General features: G+C 44.1%; 1 protein-coding gene across 4 annotated transcripts in view; it reads left to right on the top strand.

Moving 5' to 3' along the window:
* The window catches only part of ZNRF1 (zinc and ring finger 1), a 100,658-nt gene that overhangs the window by 45,232 nt on the left and 31,820 nt on the right, over positions 1-23,606 (top strand). The window contains exon 3 of one of the 4 annotated variants that reach the window (XM_057711352.1): positions 4,076-4,152. The exons of the other annotated variants lie outside the window; for them this stretch is intronic. Coding sequence (XP_057567335.1) covers positions 4,076-4,146 — 71 coding nt within the window. The 3' untranslated portion in view covers positions 4,147-4,152. Of the gene's footprint in view, positions 1-4,075; positions 4,153-23,606 lie in introns of those variants that run through there. 4 annotated transcript variants of the gene reach the window in all.

The following is a 23,606-nucleotide window of genomic DNA, read 5'->3' as shown; positions in this document are numbered from 1 at the left end:
TGACAGGGTCAAATTCTAGCATGTAAATGGCATTGGGGGTGGAGAGTGTGATGGTGGCCTTTTTCTCAAGCGTCCCCGAGGTGAAAGACTCCTCATCAGTCTAGTTTTTGGTGTGGTGTTTGGCCTTGTCCTCAGAATCGTAGCTTCCCATCCATGTTACTGTGTTACCATTAACCTTTTTTCTGCCTAAACATCACAGACATTTTCTGCTGGTTGTTGTGGTTTGGGCCTGTTTGTCCTCCCTTCCCCTCTATTTGGGTTTGCTCTATAGTTCTTTACTAGGTTTTTGAGTTAGACACTCTCATGAATGATTTTCCATTTTTGTTTTCTAGTACATGCATTTTTCACAACTTTATTGAGATACAATTCACATATAAATCATCCATTTAAAGTACAGAGTTCTTTTAGTATATTCAGGGTTGTGTAACCATCACCACCATCAATTTACCCCAGAAAAGAAGCTTCACACCCTTCACCTCTTCTGTTCCCCTCCCCAGTCTCCCTGCACTAGACGATCTACTTCCTATCTGTATAGATTTGCCTTTTCTGGTATATGCATTTTAAATTTCCCATAGGTTCTGCTTTGCTGTCCCACACGCTCTTTTAATCCATAGATGAATTATTTTTTTTTATCCCCTTGTATTGTTTCTTTCTAAAAATCTCTTTGACATTACCATAAGAAGCCTTTTGCCAATTTAGTATTCAGGATTCATGGCTGTAGAATATCTAGTGAAAATATTATTCTTAGATCTTTTGGTGAAGTTGGCAATTACATTTCCTTAGATGATCCAATACAAATGCATACTATTATCTGCTCTGTTTTAAGTAGTATGGAAATGAGATCCCATCAAATGATCTCCTGGGGACTTCATTCTTTCTATAAGTTACTTGGATGGGAACCATATTAAATCATTCATTAAGTGCTTCTAGTTCTTTCATTCTTTTTTTAACCCCCACACTCATTACCATATTTAATTGCCTTGATACATACATTGGTTTTTATGTTATAAATGTATAAGATATATTTTTTTTCCCAACTTATTATTTTGAAAAATTTCAATCCTACTGAAAACTTAAAGACCAGGACAATAAACACCTATATTCCCCTCACCTAGATTCAGCCAATTAACGTTTCATTGTATTTGAACTCTCTTCCCTCTCGCTCCCTTATCTCTCATGTATAATTTTTTCTGAACCATTTAAAAGTTAAGGTGTAGGGACTTCCCTGGTGGCTGTGGTTAAGAATCTGCCTGCCAGTGCAGGAGACACGGGTTCAGTCCCTGGTCCAGGAAGATCCCACATGCCGCTGAGCAACTAAGCCTGAGTGCCACAACTACTGAGCCTGCACTCTAGAGCCTGCAAGCCACAACTACTGAAGCCCGCAAGCCTAGAGCCTGTGCTCTGCAACAAGAGAAGCCACCGCAATGAGAAGCTTGCACACCGCAATGAAGAGTAGCCCCCACTCTCTGCAACTACAGAAAGCCGGTGTGCAGCAATGAAGACCCAATGCAGCCAAATAAATAAATAAAATAAAATAAAATAAAAGTTAAGGTGTAGACATTATACATATTTGCAGGATCTGTCAGACTGTATTGTTTTTGGATTCTTGTCTGCAGTGGATTGTTTCTCCCTGTGTTTTATAATTTTTGACTGCGAGCTCATCGTCAGCAGAGTAGGAGGTACAGGCCTGCAGCTACAAGAAAGGCTTTTCTTCTCTCTGTAGCTTGAGCAGACCAGCCTCTTCCCCACCCTCACTTTCTCTTTTCAGTTCTCTTGGTTTCTCACTCTTGGGGATTTCCAGTTCTTTCTTTTATTCTCCAATAGTATTAGGTATTTGTAGCAGTAGGGTTTCTGGTTTTCTAGACTATCATATTACTGTAACTGCAAGTTCCCCTGGTTTTGATTTTCAGAATTGAGACTTGGCACTTCAAATAATTTTTAAGGCTTAGGTTTATTCTTCTGTGAACTTTCATTGAGTGACTAAAGTTGGTATCTTTCTCATGATTTAACAAGTCCTGGAATCTTAGCTCCCAAATTATTATTAATCCTGTTAACAAAGATCTTACAGATTATTTTTTCTTAATGATTGGAGAAGGGATGGGGTGGTGAAAAGTAGCAGGAAGGATGATGAAGTTGTTAAGTTGTAGAAGCCCAAAGTGTCCTGTTTTGCTTAATCTTCCAGTTCTTAAGGGCATCAGCACATCAGCATTTAAATGTGTCAGAATGGTTTCCTTTTCAGTATGATCAAGCTGGAGCAAAGTTATTACATTTTAAAAGATGAAAAGGATTGAGCTTCACCTGCCTGCTGGGGTTGTAGTTTGAAGGATTTATGACTTTTTAACATTTTCTTTTTTTAGACAGGATCTTATTTTCAACAACAGATGGAAGCAGCTGTGTCTAGGGCATGTCCCTTTCTGCTTCTCATGAAATTTACTAGCAAGTAATGGCCTAGAAGCTCTGAAAGCTGAGAGAACCCCCTTTTGACAAACCTAGATTGGGTATGATGGGTGTGAAACACTCAGTTTTTGAAAAACTTCTCGATAATTTTTAGTTCGCAAATTTGCAGCTACCCCAGTGTAACTTAGAAAGCATCTCTCTCTCTCTCTCTTTCTCTGTCTCTCTTCTCCTCACTCCCCCCCCCCCCAACTTTGGTCCACTTGACCTACCTCTTTTTCCCCCAGATTACCCATTTAGTTGATCTCAATCCTAATATTTCATGTAATGCCAAGATTACTATCCCAAGGAAGGAAGGGATGATGTCTTTAGGCAAATTGCTCAGAAATATCAATGAACATTTTTGGTAACTGATTGTTTACTTTAGTTTTAGAATTTGAAGATAAAAGTTTTTTGTGCTTGAGAGACCTCTGTAGACTTTTGATTTTTCTTCTCTACAGTAAATGATTAGACTAAATGAGTAGTCCTTAACTTCCATTAGTACCTTTGGGATGATCCACAGACCTTATTCAGATTTCACCAATTGACACCACCCGTGGTGTGTATGTGTGCTTGTGTAGTTTTATCACGTGTGAGTTGGCATATCCACCACCACAATCAAGCTATGGAATGCTCCATCATCACTGAGATCCCCAGTGCTTCCCTTTATTGTCACATCCATCCTTCTCCCTGCATCTTTAACCCCTGGCAACCACTGATCTGTTCTCCATCTTTAAAATTTTGTCATTTTGTTAATGCTATGTAAATGGGATCATATGGTATATAACCTTCAGAACTGGCTTTTCTCATTTAGCATAATTCCCTTTCCAAGTTGTTGTGTATATCAAGAATTTATTCTTTTTTTTCTTTTCTTTTTGTTGTTGTTGTTAAGTAGTATTCCATGGTACAGATGGACCACAGTTTGTTTAACACACCTGAGGAACTTCTAAAAGATACTTGTTTGCAGCCATAGCACCATTACCACCACCACCCACCCCAAATACATCTTTTTTACTATGCTTGTTTTATCATTGTGTTTCATCTTGCCACTCTTCTGTGCATCCATCAATCTAATTTTTCAACACATTTCACAGTAAATGCAGACATCTTTATACTTTCCTCTAAATATTTCAACACGCCTACCATTAACTGGTGTTCAGTATTTGTTTGCAGTTTCTCTTGGTATAAAATTCACATACAGTGAAATGTGCACATTTGAAGTATACGTTCACTGAGTTTTGACAGTGTATACGCAAGAACAGTGCAAAACCACCATCAAGATAGAAAAATTACATCACCCTGCCAACCTCAGCTTGTGGGTCAGGAGACTTTCAGTGGGGCCCAAGCATGGGTCGTTTGTAAAACTTCCTAATTTTGAGGAGGCTGATTCTGATGCTCTTGTAAAGAACCTTTGGTGACCTGACAAGCCACCTTCAGGCTAGAAAGCTTATTTAAGGTGAGGCTAGTTCTTCCGATCTCACAAGTGTGAGCACCTCCCTTACTCCTCCTGCACGGCCACCTCCATCCTCAAGCAGATGAATCCGCCAGAGACAGTGACATTGCGAGAATTATGCAGTGAACGTCCACATAACCACCACCTAGACTCCACAATCAACATTTTCCTGTATTTGCTTTATCACAGACTCTTCATCTGTGCAGTCCTCCATCAGCCCATCGTATCATTTCGATGCGTTTCACCAAGTACAGTTTTAATCTCTCCATGATCTCTGTGATTCTGCTCCTTCGTGAATTAGAAATAAAAACAGAGCTGGTGACCTGTGTGAAAACGAGGAGAATCTGAGCCTGCAGATCGGAAAAGCATTTTCATTTGCTGCCATCAGGGATATGACACACGTGTTCCCGAGGCTAGACATCCTGTGACTTGGCTCCACGAGGCGTCTGTGCTGAAAGTGAGGGAGGAACTTCCTGAGGAAACGGACTTTTCTTTTCCTTAAAGTCCTGCCCCAGGTAGGCCAACTGCTTTCCTGAAGCTCTATTCATAGATCCCAGCGGAAGTTTTGGGGATTTTTATCTCACTGCCCACGCCACCTTATAAAATTTAAATTAGTTCATGTGGATGGCTATAACCTTAACGTTAAACACCAATTATCTAACTATATGTGTAGAATGGGAACAGAGGGTCAGAAAAGAATATATTCTCCAACTTGAGGACTCCAGCTAGAGAGATGAAAACTGCAACCGTCAAGGGCTACATGTGGGCCCAGAGGTCTTCCTCTCTTTGCATCTGTCATTCCTGTCACAGGTGTGCCTCCGTGCTGCAAAACAATGCACGTATTGAATAAGCAGACGACTCAGAAATAGAGTCTTCCTCATGCGCTCAGATGATGTCTTTTCATTTCGTGCATTGGGGTGATATGTCACATTTTCAAGAAAATCTGGACTTCAGAAACAATCCTTTAGGGGTTTCCTGATTGCTCCTGGGCTCCCTGTTCAGGGTGCCTCTGCTGTAGCATTGCCCGCTGGCTCGTCTGCCTCGTCCTGGTAGCTCACGTTCTTCTGTTACATTCCCTTCAGTGACCAGTGTCTTCCCAAGCCCAGGTCAGAACTTTGCTTTTTGTTGACCTAACTTTGTGTCTCCTCCTTCAACTCATAGGTTTGCTTCCATTTTAAATCCTTTCTTCCCTCCTTGTTGACAGTTTGCTTCCTACTCCCTCTCCCCAGCAGGACCACTTAGTTCACTCTGGGTTTGGGGTTCCTGTGGAGATGGCAGAGCCCGTGTGGAAAATCATCGGCCTGCTGTGTTTCAACAGCCATAGCATTTTCATGGACGCTTTTTGTCTTCCAGAGTGTGAGGCGCCTTGTTAACTGTATTGATCCAGAAATGTGGTTCCTGGTTTGGAGAAGGAAAATAAAACCCAGCAACTGTTGTTGTGAGGGGTGGTATACTTTCAGGGGTCTGCTTCTGAAAGTCCGGTCGTGGCCCTCCTGGGAGAAGATGACACCCCTTTGCCTTCCTGATACCCTGGCTGTTCTGCCACCTTGCTGGCCTCCATGGATCCGGGGACAAGCTAGGCACTGGCTGGTGGTCGCTGGTCTAAGATCCTGGGCAGAGAGAAAGTGTGGCAAGGGCATAAGGGGTGGAGCCGGCACGGGGGAGGTCACTGGGTTTCTCAAGTCTTGTGCTGGATTTTCAGCCCTGACTCTGATCTCTGAATCAGGCATGTCTAATTAAGGGTCTAGAGTCATTGCTTTTTACTTTAAGAAGAGATTTAATAATTCACCAGTCATAATAGCAGCGTCCTGTGCTTCCCTGACCATCTCCTCCATGTCTGTCCTGGATGGCATTACTGCATCGTGCGGTGGTTCCTTTCCTGATATTAATTCCACAGGGGCAGTGGCCTCACCTATTCACAGGGAGTGTCACCTCTCCTGGAGCTTGAGACTGGCTCTGTGGCGATGGTGCCTTGGCTTTCACTGTCTCCATCAGCTGGATGATCTCAGCCCCTCCTTGTCTCTCACACCTGGCCTTCCATACTGGTCAAGGCCAAACAAGAGGGTCTGACTGTCTCCCTGGTCTGTTCTCCTGGGTAGCTCTCTTGTTTTGGGACAGTAATTAAAGGAGCAGGGTGTCTGGATTGAACCTGTTACTGTGATCTTATCAGCTTCCCAGAGAAAATGCTGAAAGAAGGCTTTGAAGGTGGCAGAGCAGGTGGGCCGACATCTTCGTCGTCCTTGCTCATTTGTAGAGCTGGCTTCCCTCTCCCAGCAGGCAGGGCCAGGCGTTGTCCTGTGCTGCGTTGATGCGAGAAGAGAGTTGAGAAGTGTGGGAACATCATTTGGGCTTTTCCCCTTGCTTCCATTTTAGTGTTTTCCAGAGGAACTATTTCTCTGGTTTGAATAAAGAGGTAGTGCTGGCTAAAGAGAACTGAGTACCCCCCCTCCCTTTGTGCGTATTCATTCCACTCTCCCAGCCCCGCCACGTGGGATTTAGAATTTCTCCCTTCTTGTGCAGAACCAGGGTCCTGATTTAACGCCATGGGTGTCTCTTGTTGGTCCCCAGCACTTGCTGTGCTGTTGGACCAGCTACAGGTCCTGTTCTGTCCTCAGACAGTGACACCGTCTTGGAAAGGCTGCGGGCTTGATAATGGCACTGCTCCCTCTGGGAGAGAGCCTTTTCCTCTGCCCACAAAGCCAGAGGCATCATGGACACACCAACTGCTGTCTGGAGCAAGAAACCCCTTCCTGCCATTCTGTAGAGAGTCACTTCTGCTGTAAAGGCATAGGCATGATGCCCATGACTTCTTCAAGTGAGCCTGGAGACAAAGGACCTTGATTTTACAGAAGAAAAACAGCATAAACACATAGTCTGTAAGAGGGTGATTACTGCCTTTCCTACCGAACTGAGCTTGCCCTGGGAAAGTCGGCCTCATCTCTAACTGGACATATCCTCGAAGGACCAAGACAATGTCATTCCCATCACAAGCTTTGGGGAAAACAAGTAGTGTTTCTGCTCTGGTATTTCCTCAGTAAAGACGTTCGGTAGCCAGTGACACAGAGCCATCCCGGAGCTGCTCAGAATCTAGATTCATCCCTTTGCTGAGCTGGCAGGTTATATTTATATGTGATAAGGACTATTTTCTGCTTTAGGAAGTTTCTGCTTTAGAAAATTCTGAGGGCCACAGCCATCTAGCTATTAATAGCTGATGGTTATTTCTATAGGTCCCCCTCCCCATTTCACTTCAGAAGTCTTTTATTTTTATTTTAAAAAATTTTTTGAAATAGAAGGTTCCGTAAAGATGAATTAGAGGGCTTCCTAGGTGGCGCGGTGGTTAAGCATCCGCCTGCCAGTGCAGGGGACACGGGTTCGATCTCTGCTCCAGGAAGATCCCACATGCCGTGGAGCAACTAAGCCCGTGCGCCACAACTACTGAGCCTGCACTTTAGAGCCTGAGAGTCACAACTGTTGAGCCCATGTGCTGCAACGACTGAAGCCCACGTGCCTAGAGCCTGTGCTCCACAACAAGAGAAGCCACGGCAATGAGGAGCCTGTGCACCACAATGAAGAATAGCCCCCGCTCACTGCAACTACAGAAAGCCCACGGGCAGCAACGAAAACCCAACACAATCAATTAAAAAAAAAAAAAAGATGAATTAGAATCTTCCTCTTCAGAGGTCAGGGCTTGTGGAACTTGACTGTGGAACTTGATTTGCCTCCTTCCATAGGTCCCAGTGGCTGTAATGTTAGTTCACGTGTCCATCTGGTGGCTCTAGTCAGAGACCCTGGAAATAAGGTATTGGGCTGAGGGTTTCATCATTTTCGATGACAGTACTGCTCATAAGTTCTAGTGGTCATGGCCAAAACAGGTTTGAAAGTCAGGTATACAGTTCTGTCGGATGCCAGTGTTTACCTTTCTTGGTTAAAGAATGAATGTGGCATAAGCACTCTTTAACAAGAGTGTCCTTGTACAGACTTTAACAACTGTGTCCTTGTACAGACTTAAAGGGGCTGAAGTTCTCAAGTAGTGCGTGGGAGGGGAAATCGCCACGTACTTATCTCATGGAAGAAACTTTTAATACCACTAAGTTCAACCATCCACTTTGGGAATTCCCTTGAGAAGCAACTAGAAAACCCAGCGCTCTCTGACTCTGGCCATTTTATTGCCAGAAAAAAGAAGGCAAACAGGATTGCCATGCACAGACATCCTTTATTTCGTAGCTGGCCGAAGTGAGAATGAGTCAGGGTGTCTCCTGGTTTACTGCTTTGAGAATCCGTTGATGTCCTCCCGTTTGTTCAGAGGTAAAATTTCCCCGCAGGCCTGCCTCTGGTTCTTGGAGCGACATTCCAGTGACAGAGTGAAGTGTTCAGTCTTTGAAGGGCAGGTGAGAATCCCCTCATGAACCCATGGACTAAGCTTGCTCAAGGACGGTAGTGAAGATGACACTTGGCTCCACCTCTTAGACCCCTGGCTTTTGTTTAAACTTTTCAGTTTTCTCAGGAAAACTTTCCTCTCCCAGTGCATTCATTCAGTCCTGTGGTTTCTTCCTGTTCAGTTACTTGCCTTGTTGGAACTCAAGACTTAGAGCTCCTGTTCTGATGGAATTTCTCCTTACAGAGTCGTGCTCTGTATTTTCTTTCAGATTTGTTCAGAATCTCCTGGGGTTTTCTTTCATTCAGAATCCGATGGCTCCAGGGGTTCTTTGAAAACCTGCACCCTGCCAGCCTCCTCCTCCATTTCCCTGCTCCTTTGACTCCTGTGTAACACCAGTGCTTGTTTTGTGCTTATTCATGCCAAGCAGATTTCTAATCTAAACAGAATTTAGTGGGTTATTCCAGTACAAATACTGGTGGCGACAGAGTGTTGTTTTGTTTGCTCATCAAGAATCACCAGGTTTGATCAATACATGGAGATTTTTTTTAATGATTTTTTTGTTGTTGTTTTTTGCAGATTTTACTTTTTAGTTTTTTTTTAAGCTCTTTATTGGAATGTAATTGCTTTACACTCTTGTACCAGCTTTTGAGGTACACCAAAGTGAATCAGCTGTATTTATACATATATCCCCTCCCTCCCGTGACTCCCTCCTGCTCTGCCCGTCCTGGCCCTCTAAGGCATCACCCATCGAATTGATCTCCCTTTGTTATACAGCAACTTCCCACTAGCTATTTTACAGTTGGTAATATATATATGTCTATGCTACTCTCTCACTTCATCCCAGCTTCCCCTTCACCCCCCGCCCCTCCAACCCCATGTCCTCCAGTCCATTCTCTGCATCTGCATCCTTATTCTTGCCCTGTCACTGGGTTCATCAGTACCATTGTTTATTTTTTAGGCCGTGCTGTGTGGCTTGTTGGATCTTAGCTCCCTAACCAGGGATTGAACCCAGGCCCTCAGCAGTGAAAGGTCAGAGTCCTAACCACTAGACCACCAGGGAATTCCCTTTTTAATGATTTTAAATGATTTAATTTGGTCCTGGATTGAGAGGGGCTTGAGGAAGACAAGTGCCTTCAGCCCCGAGACTAAAGAGCCTTCCCTTAGCCGTGAGGTTGGCTGGTTCAGGGCAGCAGGATGACCAGATTCCTTCTGTTCTTTCCTCTGCTTTCTCTGAGTCTCTATCCGTTTTGAACTTTCTTCTCGTTCAAGTTCCAGAGTCCAAAGTCTTAGGAAGTACGATTGATCATAACTTTACAGGAGAAAATGAGAACTTCATAAACAAGGGATTCGTCACTGCAGGCCTCAGGATGGTCATCCACGGCTGCTTTGGAAGGAAGATCGGTGGAGCTGGTGCTGTCTACCTGCCTTGGGAACCGCTACTTTAGCCTTGAGCTGAGTATGGAAGGGGGGGGGGCCAACCATTGTAAACCCCTCAGCAAACGTGGGGTCTGAGAGACAAGAACCTCTGTTCTGCCCTTCTGGTCCTGTAAATGCTCTGATACTTGACCTGCCCCCTTCCCTTTTCTTTCTCTGCAGGAGTGTATAGATCCGATGACAGCCTGGGGCTGTCCCATTAGGTGGGCTGCTCTCATCATGGGTGTGCAGCTTTTTGCTTTTTTGGCTTTCAGTAGCAGTGTGGCAAGGGGCGCTCTGAGACTAACACAACAGTAGCAATTCACTCCAAGGATTGTTTCCCCTCACCTGCTGGCCCAGCAGCACTGCAGGCAGCCGAGGCTAAGGGGAAGAAAAGCGGCCAAAGGCCTCGCAAAAGAGTGAGGGAAATGGTTACAGTTGGGGGCAACCTGAAGGGGAATTGGAGCCCTGCTGGACAATTGGGGTCCCAACCCTTCATGTTGCACTTGGGCACAAAACAAGCAGCAACTCTCATCGCGCTGCTTTGGACAGAAGTGTTTGGATTGAGTTTGGTAACTTGGTAAGAGGGTAGGTAGTAGTAGCTGGCAGTACTTGTGCTTGCTTTGGGTGCAGCTTTGGCTGGCTGGAGCCAGGAGAATTGTTCCCTTTCCTTTTGTCCCCTAAATAAATCAAATCTCTTCACCCAGAAGATGCACCAGGCTTTCTGCACACCTTCATTGAGGTTTCTGACCACACTGGTTTTCGCTTGTTCTGATTCTGACCTGCTGCATCCCAGGGGCAGCTGCCTGCTAGGCTTTTCACATTTGAATGTAAATGACTACATACTGGCCTTGATCTCCAGCTGGGTAACATTTGGGAGCTGTGAAGGAAGCCCTCAAAGTGTCCCAGACCTGCTGCTGCAGGAAGCACCCACTCTCTGGTTAGACACCGGGACTCCTTACAGACACCTGGCCGTTACCTTCCCCATTGCAGGCTTGGTATCAAGTATCCGTGGGATTTGAAAAAGAACCACATAATAAATCAAGGTGAAGCATTAGTAAATCTCCGGTACTGTGAGCGTATCAGAAAACGGTATTCTTTTTATTTTTGTTTGTGGTGAAATGGCTTCAATTGCCTAAGAACCAGTTTTCCTGCCATCAGAAGACTCCGGTTCTTGAAGTTTGTTATTAAGTCTTATTTGATCCTCCCAGTTCTCCATGTGAGAAGTATCTGGAGCCAAAACCTTGAGTTTTTTAAACCTCCCTGTAATGATTGGAAGTTGCATAAATCAGTTTAAAATGGACTAAAGATCTTAGGCTGACAGATTTGACTGCTCCCCCCTCTCCTTCAGGCTGGCTTTGTTTCACCTTGGAAGCCGTGTTGTTTACATGCCTTCATCTTGCCTGCCCCCCGCACTTCTCCCATCTCTCTTTTGCACTTTCAGAGTCTAGCGACGTGGAGAGTTGGGACAGGGTCATATGACTGGATAGCCTAGGTAAGTAAGGCCGATCCAACCTTGCCTGGGCCAGAAATAGGGGGATACATTCTGTCTACACATTTGAGCACCAGGACCGTGAAATCCACTAGCACGCCAGCCTCGAAGGAGAGTTTAGGAGTCCAGACACTTGGGTATTAGTTTTGGCTGTACCCTTGATTTGGGGGAAGACTTCTGAGGTTATCTCTTAATTTCTTCTCTGTACTGTGAGGGTGCTGGAGTTTTTTAACTCCATGAGGAGGAGGCTGAGAAAATGAGGCAAGAAGATCTCAGGAAGGCTGCCCAAAGGTGACCTCCTTTCAGGGGACACGGTAAATTCAGACCTGCAGTGATGCTCCGGTTTCATGCTGCAGGTTTTGTGATGGCTTAGTCAGAAGTGACTGAGGGAAGAGGACATGAAAAGTATGGGAACTTTGCAATTGATCCCTGTACCCGAGTATAACTTCCACCCCATCAACTTTCTTAACAGAATTAATCATCTTGCCAGAGCTTGGTTTAAAGTGTTAATACAAGGAATCAGCTTTGTCACAGCTTGTGACCTGGCCAAGGCCTTTTAATGAAAACTGGCCTAAGAGCAGTATTATGGTGAGAGGCTCCCCTTCTGAAGAACCTGGCTGCTGGAAGACCCTGGTTTATGTTGTGTTTCCCTCAAGTTAATCTGTGAAACAAAATGAGGTTATACTTTTGACTTGACAAAGTATCAGTGTTCTCGCTGTTGCACTGCTTAGAAGGATCTAAGCAAATGTCTGTTCAGTGACTTCAAAAAGAATCGAGACAGCTTAAAGAACCTGCTTTGACAGACCTGTTATATCTCATTTACAGTAACATGCTTAGAACCGTATTTGTTTAAGAGCATCTCAGAAGAAAGTAATGCCTTGTAGTTGTTCCAGTAGGAAGCGCTCGGGAAGTGAGGGTGTCAGAGGCAGACACCCCTTGTCTCTTCAGAAAATGCGTTTCTTAATCATGTGGGAAATACTGCTGCTCCCTCCATAGAACCTCTGTAGGCCTCTCTGAAGGCAGCTCAAGGTTAATCCTTTGACCTTTTACGAAAGTTGACCGTTTCTGAAGTGAGATGAATTATTTATCAGAAAGGGTTGATTAAAAGAACTAAGTAAAAGGGAGTGCAGATATGGAATATGTCTTTACCTTTTCATAGCAGCTTTGGCCGCACGCAGCTGCGTTCTTTGTGAGAGTCTCTCCTTCATGTCAGTGTAGGTGATGGAGGCTTCGTAAACGGGGCTGGGGGGTGGGGGTGCTGCACAGTGGTCCAGGTGCGACCTGGCGAGGTGTCAGAGGAGGAATCTTCTGAAGTTTAACAGTCAGCATGTGAATAGCAAGTATCTCCTTGCCTTTTCTAATAGGGGCTTTTTTTTTTTTTTAAACAGAGTTATCAATTCTGAACATATTTTAGAATATTTACCATGTGTGAGGCCTTGGGCTTCCCAACTCCTTTATCACCTGGAAATAATACTGCCTTTCTTCAGGTGCAGAAGAAACCAAGAGCCTTCCTTAACTGAAGGGGACCCCCAGTCATCACTAACTTTAAATCAGTAAGCCTTAGAATTAGAAGGACTCTCCGAGGCATAAGCTAGTCTCCTTGCTTCACAGGTGAAAAAGTGGAGACTCAGAAACGTCAAGATTTACCCGAGTCACACAGACCCTTGCTGAGAATGCACATATTTTAGCTTCCTGCTTAGTGCCTTTCCCACCACACAGGCTGCAAGCTGTATACTTGGAGCCTGGAGATAAACAAGGAGTGCCTTCAGGGAGATCGGGAAGGAGCCTCTAGCCTGGTGGTGGTGGTGGTGGTGAGGGTTTTTCACATTTCTGGAGGCCAGGGATAGAGTGCAGCCTAGATTGGGGTGGGTGTTGATAGCCAGGCTCCACTTGGTTTTACTTTTACCTTATCCCCCTTCATCTCCGACTTCCCTCCTGCCTCACCCCTCTGGGTTCACCTTTTCCTTGGATAGGTGTTCATGTTATGTTACTTTAAAAAATATATATGGTGGCATTTCGTGTGTATATTATAAATTTTGGCCCAAAGATCTTGATCTATACTTGAAAGTGTTCGGATTAATAAATGAATGGAGACAATGTGCTGGTGGCTTTGAGCGTGGATGTTGAAGTCTGTGAGGTCACTTTGTGAGCTCTGAAGTTCAGCAGCTGTCAGAGAGGTGGAGGCTTGTCCCCCTGCCACTCAGTTCAGCAAAGGGAGGGACCCGTTCCTATTAGAATGAGAGGAGGCAACGCTGGGCGCAAAGAGTCACTGCTTTTGTCCTCAGAAGAAAGGTGGGGAACAAGCTGGCTGTGACCTGCCTGTGTGTGTCTGCCTCCCTCCTGCCAGGTGGACTAGGGGAGGAGTGGAGGTTGTCTTCCAGCTCAGGGCTTTTGTTAAAACATGAGTCCTTTCCCCACTATCCTCATAGTTCTTCCTCTATATCTCTAGATACCCAAAGCAGTATAGAAGCATTATTGCTGACAATTTCTCCCCTACCTTGAGTCTCACATTGGCTAATCTTTGACTTAAGGGCCTGATTTTCAATCAAAACTGAGTTGCTTTGCCCTTGATTGAAAAGGGGGAACCGGTCAGAGCTTCGGTTGGCTTGTTTTATTCCTTCCTCCCTCCCCATCCCACTTCCCCATCTGGTTCTCCATGTTGTTCTGAGGTCAGTCTGCCTGGGCTGGGATTCGGCTCCACTCACTCGAAACTGTCTGACCTTCATCTCCCTGGGCCTCGATTTCCTCACCTGTAAAGTAGAAATAATAACGTGCCCAGCACAGAGGTTCAAGAGCTCAAATGCAGTAATGCAAATAAAGTGCCCCGCGCCCGTGCCAGGCATGGCTCCAGAAATGCGGGCCACTGTCCTCCTTTTCCTTTCCTCCTGCTCCCCTTCCCACCGACCTCCTGGGTAGATGGAAACCCTACATGAGCAACAGGCTCAGAGCTGCTGTGGCAAGAGCACTGAGACCTTTCCTGGCTGCTCTTGGCTATTCTTGCAGCACTTGGCACCAGCATGTCTTGCATCGGTGAGAAGCCAAAAGGGGCTCTTCCGAGGACTGACGGCCCCACCCTGCCCTGCCCTGGGCTCACTGTGCATCCTCCCTCAGCGCCACATGTGCCAGTCCCGTGCCCCTCAGAGGGCCCTGTGAACAGCGCTTGGAACACCAGCTGGTGCGCAAGGCTCAGAGCTGGTCGTGTGGGAGTGCGGTGCTCAGTGAATTCAGCCGTTGCAGCTGCTCTTCCTGGAGGCGTGGAGGTGCTTCTCACCTTATCTTACTCAAGGGATGGGCTTTGCTGCTGTGGCCCTTGCTCAGTAGCTCTTGTGCCTTTAAATAATGGAGAAGGAAATGTGCTTGCATGGAGTGAGGAACTATACCAGTTTCATTGCTTTGGTAATTATAGTATAGCACGTGCTAAAGGCAGGCAACTGGGGCTGAAAACGGGGAAGAAGGAAGCAAAAATAACATGAAAGCCTGGGGAGGCTCTGCTCTGCTCCCGCCCGGGCTTGTTGCAGGGCTGGTTGTACTAAGCAGCAACCTTGTGCAGACTCCCCTAGGATTTTTCAGCCAGAGTCATTCGTCCAGGCCCAGACTGCTGGTTTTTTCTTAGTAAGTAGTAGTTTCAACCACTATGATTTTCACCTAGATCCAAGGATAACTGGGGTGGGGCTTAGGGAGTGGGAGGACATAACAAAAAATCTTCTTTGGTTCTTGTAATTATGAAAGTAATTTGAGTTCATTATCACAAAATCAAATAATACAGAGTGTTGAAAGTAAAAGCTTGTGTCCCTTCTCCTATCGCAGCCTCCTGGGCTGTGAAACATAGGTGTGTCTGCAGATGTGTGTCCGTGCTTATGCTTCTGCAAGCATGTGTGGGTTTCTTTGTTTCCTAAGGGCGTCACAATCTACATATTGTTTTGCAACTTTTTTTTTTCAATTTGTGGACGAATTAGTATATGGAAGTTTTGCCTTTTTACTTTGGCTGTCTAATAGCCCATCATATGGACATTCCACAAATTATTAACCGGACCTCTATTAACCCTGAAAATAAGGAGATAGTGTGAAAGTCTGAATAAGGAAGCACTTACATCTTCTCCATCAGGTGACTCTCCTTTCCCAGCTCTGCAGCAGTTGGGAGGTGTTGTCTCTGGAGAAACTGAGCAGGCGTTTATGGACTTGGCCAGACACCAAGGAAGAGAAGGTGGGAGTGAGGTACCAAACCAGAGATAGGAGGATCAGATGAGAATCCATCCTGTACCAGGAAGCTCCAGACTTCTTTTCCTGTTCAATCCCAGAACTCCTAGAGTAGAGACAAGAGTTGGAAGGATCTGTGTTTGAAGAAACTGAACTTACTACAGAGAAAAGATCTATAGATACTAATGTTTGGTCACAAATGAAAAAGCTCCCTTGCACTTCTGTTACCAAAATCCCCAAATAAAATATCAGCTAACCAATTCAGTAGTGTATTGAGAACATGTACAAACAAGTACTATTTCCCCCCCAAATACACAGATGGTTCAACATCAGAAAACCTATCATATCAATAGACAAAAGGAGGGAAAACATGATCTCAGCTGATACAGAAAAATAATTTGATAAGTTCAGTAGCATTTTATGTTTTAAATAGTAAAATGATGACAGGAATTTCCTTAATTTGACAGAAGTTATATAATAGAAATCTATAGCAAACATTATATTTAATTGAAGAAGCTTTGTTTCATTTACTGGAGGTCCTGATCAACAGATTAAGGAAAGAAAAAGAAATTAAATGTAAAAGTTGGAAGGGAAGAGATAACACTTTATTTTCACATGATGTAATCAGATACAAGATGAATCTATCAAATTAAATTATATTTCCCTATGCTAGTAATAATCAACTAGAAATTTAGGAAATAATAGCAGAAGAAACCATAAAGTTTCTGGTATTTAACAGAAACAAGAGTATGAAGAACCTCTGTGGGAAAGCCAAATAAATGGAAAGGCGTTCTTTATTCTTGCATGAGATCTAATATTATACAGATCATAATCTTCCTTTCACATTGATTTATAAACTCAGTGCTATTCCGGTAACTGTGGAGTAACAAATTACTTCAAAATTGAATAGCTTAAAACAACAATAATCATTCTCTCTCACAACTTTTGTAAGCCAGTAATTTGGGAGCAGTTCTCCCAAGCATTTTTGTCTTTGGGCCTACCAGGAGGTGGCAGTCAGATGGTGGCTGTGGATGGCACCATTGCAAAGGCTTTTCACTCACATGCCAGTGCCTGGTCCGGGAAGACTCAAGTAGTTGGGGCTTGAACACCTGGGGATCCCTGGGTATCGCTGTTTATGTGCAAGCTTTGCGCGTGATCCTCCCCAGCATGGTGTCTTCAGAGTAGCTGGACTTCTTACAAGTTGGCTCAGGGCTCCCACATCCCTTGTCCCAAGAGAGAACCAGGGGGAAGCCTTTTTTGATCCAGCCTTGGAAGTCATGTAGCATCACCTCTGCACATTATCGATTCAGGCAGTTTGCGAAGGTCACTCTAGGTAGAAGGGAAGGGAACATAGACCCCGTATATCGATAGAAGAATGTTAATATCATTGTAAAAAGAGCGTGTGGCATGAAACATGTACTGGTGCGGCCATCTTTGGAAAACAGAGTCTGCCAAAATTGCAGTTCCATTCAGAATTGTAACTGGATTTTGGGGGGAAGAATTTTTATTCTTGAATGAATTTGAAATAACAAAGAGCCAACTTTTAGAAAGAAAAAGGGGACTTTTGCACCAGATACTGTAAGCTACCGAGCCATAGTACTAAAAGCAATATGGTATCTATGCAAGAACAGATAATAGACAAAAGTGGAATAGAATAAAGATCTTGGAAATAGAGCCATGTATATATGAGAACTTAACATACTATAAAAAGGTACTACATATCAATAAGGAAAGGATGGACTACTCAGTAGATAGTGTTGGGAAAATTGACCTTCTAGATGGAAAAACATAAACCAGATCACCACATAATATTACGTACAGCGGTAGGTTGTGGAAGAATTAAAGGCCTAAATGAAAGTGGTAACACCACAAAATTAATAGAGGTCCACTTTCCCTTACCCACAAATGTGAAATCCAGAAAGCTCTGAAAACCAAAAGCTCTTTGATAACCCACGTGGCAGCAAAACTTGAGTTGAGGTGAAGCTCTTTTTAATCATTTATTTATCCTGTTTAATGTGAATATCACACATTTCACTGCAGTGATTTTTCAAATTGTTATTATGAAAGCTTTCAAACGTTCAGAAAAATTAAAAGGATAGCCCGGTGGGTACCCACATATAAATGGTTATCATTGATAACTCATTGCTTATCATGTTACTGTATTTGCTTTATCTATATATGTGTATATATATATTTTTTTCTTTTTTTGCTGAGCAATTTGAAATGTCGCAAACATTGTGATACTTTACCTGTATATACTGCTAAGAATAGGTATTTCCTAAGGAAAATGGACATTTTCCTACAGAATCATAATAGTCACATTTTTAAAAATTAACAGTAATTCCATAATATCATCTAATACCCATATTCAGCTTCCCCAATTATCCCCCAAATGTTTTCCCCACTCAACACGTTTACTGAGCATTTGAACATTATTTGTTTACTGTTCATTGAATAATATTTAGTGAACATTATTGAACACCTATTATTGTAAGTCACTATGGAAAATACAAAAATAGACATGTTTGCTGTCCTTGGGAACAATCTAGTGTGGGAGAAACAAACATTCACAAAAAATAGGATGCGGGATAGGCTGCAGTAAGTGCCATAATCCTGGCAGAGACAAGACTAAGGGCGTGAAGCAAGGACTCATCGATTCCTTCCCGAGGGGCCTTCCTCCTGCTATCGCGTGTTGGGAAAACGGCTGAATCCTCTTCCTGGTCCCAATTCTTTCTGTCTCTTTTCAGACCTTAGAGTGATTCTAATTTGAGGGATATTTGGCCTTTAAGAGACCAAAAATATATTTTTTTATATGGTTTTGTTGAAGATCCAGGCAAGCAAGTTTCATACATTGTATTTTGGTTGGTACGTTTCTTTCATTTCTCTTGATCCAGAACTGTGTGTGTGTGTGTGTGTGACTTGACTTCTTGTGATGACCAGAACCAGTCGACTTATAGAATGTCCCTCATTCTGAATTTGTCTGATTGTTTTCTCATGGTGTCATTTAACCTGTTTCTCTAGATCCTATCCTTTGTATCTCTTTGTAACCTGGAAGCGACGTCTGGATTAGTTTCTGTTTAAACACCTTTGTCAAGAATACAGTGTCGTTGCTGCGTACTTCATATTGTATGATGTAAGGAAACACGTAATGAACGTCAGATTTTTCCACCGTAGTTCTGTTAAGTTTGATAATTTGGTTAAGATGGTGCCTGCCAGATCTTTCCTTTATAAAAGTACTTTTTTTTTCCTTCTTCTTTGCAGTTAGCAAGTTACTTATGGAGCGATTCATTGATGACTTGCAAATGTCCTGTTCTCCAGCAACCGAATTATTTTAGTGTTCTGATAATATCTAATGTTTATTATCCATTGGTGAGCTATACCTTAATTATTTCCTTGGTGGGTCACTTCAAAGCTATTAATGTGTATAATCTGTGCTGTCCTAGACGTTAATTAGGAGTATTACATGACATCACCTTTCTTAAATCTGGAACAATCTAAATTCCAAAACTCCTCTAGCCTCAAGGTTTGCAGATAAGGGATTATAAAAAAGTAGGGAAGAGTACAGAGTATCTTTGTGTCACAGGAGCAAGGAGGAACTTTGCAAAGCACAAATAAGGCAAAAAAACACAGATGGTATTTAAAGCTTTGAGACTCAGAAGGGAGAGGATGTAGAAAGAGAATAATAGGGGTGGGGTGAGGACTGAGCCTTGAACCATAGACCATTATTATGTGCTTGGGAGGAAGAGGAGGAAACAGAAAAGGAGACAGAGCAACCAGTGGGGTTAAGAGGAAAACCAAGAGAGTACAGTTTAGAAGCCAAATGAAGAAAGTGAGTCACAGAGGAGAGAGTGATGACCTGGCCCTGCTCCTGTGAGAGCTCAGGTAGACAAGGACCAAAAGGTGACTCTTAGGTGTGGCAGCATGGATGCCAGTGGTGCCCTTGACAAAGCAGTTTTGATGGAGTGGTAAAGGCAAAAGTCTGATTGGAGTGGGTTTAGGGTGTGAGAGAAGAAAGGCGTCATCAAGTATAGACAACCTTTTGGAGGAGTGATTGATACAAAGCCATGAAGAGAAATGGGAGATAGCTGTCAGGTGAAGCAGAGTCAAGAGAAGGCAGTTTTCCAAAATTGGAGAAATACTAGCGTATTTGTTTGCTGATGGGAAGGATAAAGAGGAAAAAAAAGTAAGAAAGTCACATAACCAAAATAATAATCCACATTTTGCAAGCACACCTATCAACCAGTGTGTGCGCGTAAAGTAGATTTAAATGCTCGCTTCCAGGGGAGAGGGTCTGCAGAGAGGAGAATGGAATGACCCTTGGGGGTAACAGGATGCAAGAGAGAGGCCTTGCTCAGACCAGTGTGCCATGAATTGTGCAGCGTGATCCAATCAGCCAGTGCACTGGGAGATTGAGACAAAGGTCGGGGAAGAGCAGCCTGACATCTTGCAGTGAAACCAGTCAATCAGCCTCCGCTCACAGACATGTGAGGGTAGAATAAAGCCATTTGCAAGGTCTCAAAATGTAAGATAATTATCAATAATTACCTCTGGGGAGTTGAATTGGGGACTTTTACTTTTCCCCTTTTACCTTTTTGTAGTGGTGGTTGTTGTAAAGTACCCAAGGATGAAATTGGACAAGTGCCCAAGGTGCTCAGGTGTTGCCAAGATGCAGTGTTGTTTCTATTACTGAAAAACTGAAGACACCCTAAATGTCTGGCTCTAGGAAAGCAGCTAAATAAATTCTATCTCCATACAGTAGGATCCTACATAACCGTTTCTTGAAAGAGATGAGGGAGATTATATTATTTCCATGCAAGAAAATGTATTTTAGAATGAAAAAAGTAGATTTCAAAATAGTGTGGATGTAACGAAGAAGAAGAAAAAAAAAGCCTCAATATATAAATATTTTAATCCAGAAATATATTTTAAAAATAAAACCCATTTCAGTCGCATGAAACTGGCCTCAGAGTTTAGAGTTGAGTGCCAGCTTTCCCCAAGAGGGCAGTATACTGGGAAAGCCTTCAACTGGAGGAAGGTGGCAGTTAGAATTGGTGAACATTTCGTAATATGCTTAAGTGATTGGGAAAAAATATCCGCAAGCATTACGCCATCCCCAGCAGTGGAAAGAAAGAAGGTGGCTTGCCAGGCCAGAGGGTCTCGGCCTGTGTGGAGAGCAGGCGGTGGAGCAGCTGCACTCCTGTGACAAATCCCTTTCTCAGGAGGCCAGGTTGGGTTCTAATCCATGCCTGCTGTTCCTTTTTTTTTTTTTTTTTTAATAAATTTATTTATTTATTTTTGGCTGTGTTGGGTCTTCATTGCTGTGCACGGGCTTTCTCTAGTTGGGGCAAGGAGGGGGGCTGCTCTTCGTTGAGGTGCACAGGCTTCTCATTGCGGTGGCTTCTTTTGTTGCAGAGCATGGGCTCTAGGCACGTGGGCTTCAGTAGTTGTGGCACGTAGGCTCTAGAGCACAAGCTCAGTAGTTGTGGCACACGGGCTTAGTTGCGCCACGGCATGTGGGATCTTCCCGGACCAGGGATCGAACCGTGTCCCCTGCATTGGCAGGTGGATTCTTAACCACTGTGCCACCAGGGAAGTCCCCGCTGTACCTTTTTTGTGGTTGACTGGTTTTGCCTATTAAAGCCAAACTCAAACATTTGTTGGTCCAAAAAGTTAAAGAGCCAGTGGTCTAGTTTTGGAGTGTGACCTCTGGAGCAAGAGAGCCTCAGATGTGTGTGGGGCCCTCCAGTACCAGCCACAGCCCAATCACTTCAGCGTATTACGAAATGTTCACCAATTCTAACTGCCACCTTCCTCCAGCTGAAGGCTGGAGTGAGGCCAAGGATGGTTTTAGGATCTGGAGTCTGTACACCAAGGTTCACATCTCTAGCCATGTATCCTGCCTCCCTCCAGGGCAGGGAATGTAATCTCCCTAATCCAAGTTTAGGAGGTTGTAAGAACATACTTCCCCTTTCACCGTGTATTTATTTCCTTACTTGTCTGATCCTTTTTTCTCTTCTGTGAAATGGACCTGAAGCTCCCTCACCGAGTTATTTTGGGTGCACTCAAAAAGCGTGGGGGTCCACTCCCTTCTCCCTGGTTTCATTCAGCAAATGGATGGAATCAGGCTGATGCCTGAGGAAGATCAATGGGGCTGGAGAAAGGGGGGAATAAAAAAGAACAAAAAGAAAGAAGGTAAAAAGAGTTGCTTTACAGATAGCTGTCTGCAGTTTGGGGACTTCATTTGTGGTTTTGGTTTTTGTTCTGGACCCCAGGGATATGTACTGTAAATGTTATTCTTAGCTGCTCCCTTTTACTTCCAGTAGCCACCATATTTGCACACGTGTTTAAGTGTGGTCCCTTCAATGTTATTTTCCTTCAAGGCTCAGACTTGGGTCCTTATGTGTTCTCCCGGACTGGGCTTATCTGTTCCCATGGCCTTTTTTTTTTTTTTTTTTTTAAACTGTTTCTGGCCTAATCCATATCTCCAGTCCAGATCTTCTCTCTGGGCCTCAGTTCCTTACACCAGATACACCAGATATCTCTGTTTCCATTTCCCTCACGTTCCCCTAACTTGACATGTCCCAAGCTGAACCATTATCTGCCCTGCTCCTTTTCCATTCGCCATCCTCCTTCTAGGGTTTGTATATCCAAGAGAACCACTGTCTACTCAATTTCTGAAGCCAGAAACCTGAGCATCATTGTTAACTACTTTTGCATTCATTTCCCCTGACCTCTAAGATAAAAAATCCAGGAGAATGAATCCATTAGAGAGATTTTTTTGGTTGTTTGTTTGGCCACACCGTGGGGCATATGGGATCTTAAGTTCCCCGACCAGGGATCAAACCCGTGCCCCCTGTAGTGGAAGCACGGAGTCTCATCCACTGGACTGTCAGCAAAGTCCCCGAGATCTTTTTAGTCCACATAATTTTCCACCAGGATTGAGCACAAAGTGTAAGGAGACACCAGAAAACTCAGTAATCAAGATAAATAATTGTTTAGAGTTGAGTCAGCCAGATGTCCCTTCTGAATTCTGAGTCCACCAGATGGCCATTGGGCAGCCAGTCCGGAGGCCCCAGTAGCACAGGGGACCTTAAAGTTTCCCCGGGGTTGGCAGGGCAGCAGTGTAGTCTGGCCAGGCCTGCTTCTCTCCATTCACCCCACCTTTGGCCTGAATGACTGAGCAGCCCCCCTGACTGTAGGAAATGGATTCATCCTTCAGTGTCCACGCACTAGAGACAGTGGCCTATGCACAAAATTGAGCATTAACAGTTTAACACATAGGATCAGCTATGTTGTCTCTCTCTCTCTCACACACACACATACACACACACACCCCGCCCCACAAAAGCACCAAGTATTAGAGCAGGGAGCAGTTTTAGGTTTAGATTGTCCTGTCAACCTCCCTGCTTCTTTTGCAGGTACAAAATGTAAACAGAGCTGTGGCATGAGTCATCCAACCGGAAGCTGGTGCCTTGGGGACCAGCAGTCCCAGGCCCACACTGTGGGGGAGGCATTGCAGTTGATGGGACTCCCGCCTTCACCTCTGAGATGCGGGGTCTGTGTTGGCTCAGTGATGAAGCCCAGGCTTTGTCATTCGTCATGCCAGCAGCAGCGAGGAGGAGTGAGGCATCCTTTTTCAGTCCCCCTGCTCTCTCCCTCCCTGGTCCTGGACCATTTGTCAACCAGTTATCTAGGTGGGTGAAAGAAGGCATTTTAAAAATTGAGATCAGGCTTCTCTTCACATATTGATCATTTGCTGGCTTTTGTAGTAATGAGCTTTTTTTTCCTATTTCCTTTCCTTTTTTTCTTTATATTAAGACCTCCCCCTGGTGCAGAGGGTTGAGTTAACACTGTTGTTCAGTTTGTGGCATATTGTCGTTGGTCTGGATAAGGCTGTTCTCTTGATTTTTGTCACCTGTACATTGATTTCCTCGCTTTTATTCCTGTTCTCCATTCCCTTCCTCTCTGTAGCTGACCATGGAAATGTGCTTGATATATATCTTCTTGTTGGTGTGTTAGGAATTGTTGCTTTGTGTGCATATGTGGAGTTTTTGGTTTTGGATTTGGATTTTAGTTGATCACGTACATACATTTTTAACTTAAACGGCTTGGAACTCCAGGTCCTTTTGTGTCTCTACTTGGCACTGTATTCAGATCTCTCCTGTGTGTGTGTTTAGTCCACTGCTGATGCCTGCCGCACAGCACTCCCCAGTGTACAGGCTCCACATGGCACTTACCCA

Source organism: Hippopotamus amphibius, chromosome 16, assembly GCF_030028045.1.
Source record: "Hippopotamus amphibius kiboko isolate mHipAmp2 chromosome 16, mHipAmp2.hap2, whole genome shotgun sequence".
In the NCBI taxonomy this organism is placed as follows: domain Eukaryota; kingdom Metazoa; phylum Chordata; class Mammalia; order Artiodactyla; family Hippopotamidae; genus Hippopotamus; species Hippopotamus amphibius.
Note: the sequence above shows the minus strand (reverse complement) of the source record. Positions and strands in the feature narration are given on the sequence as shown.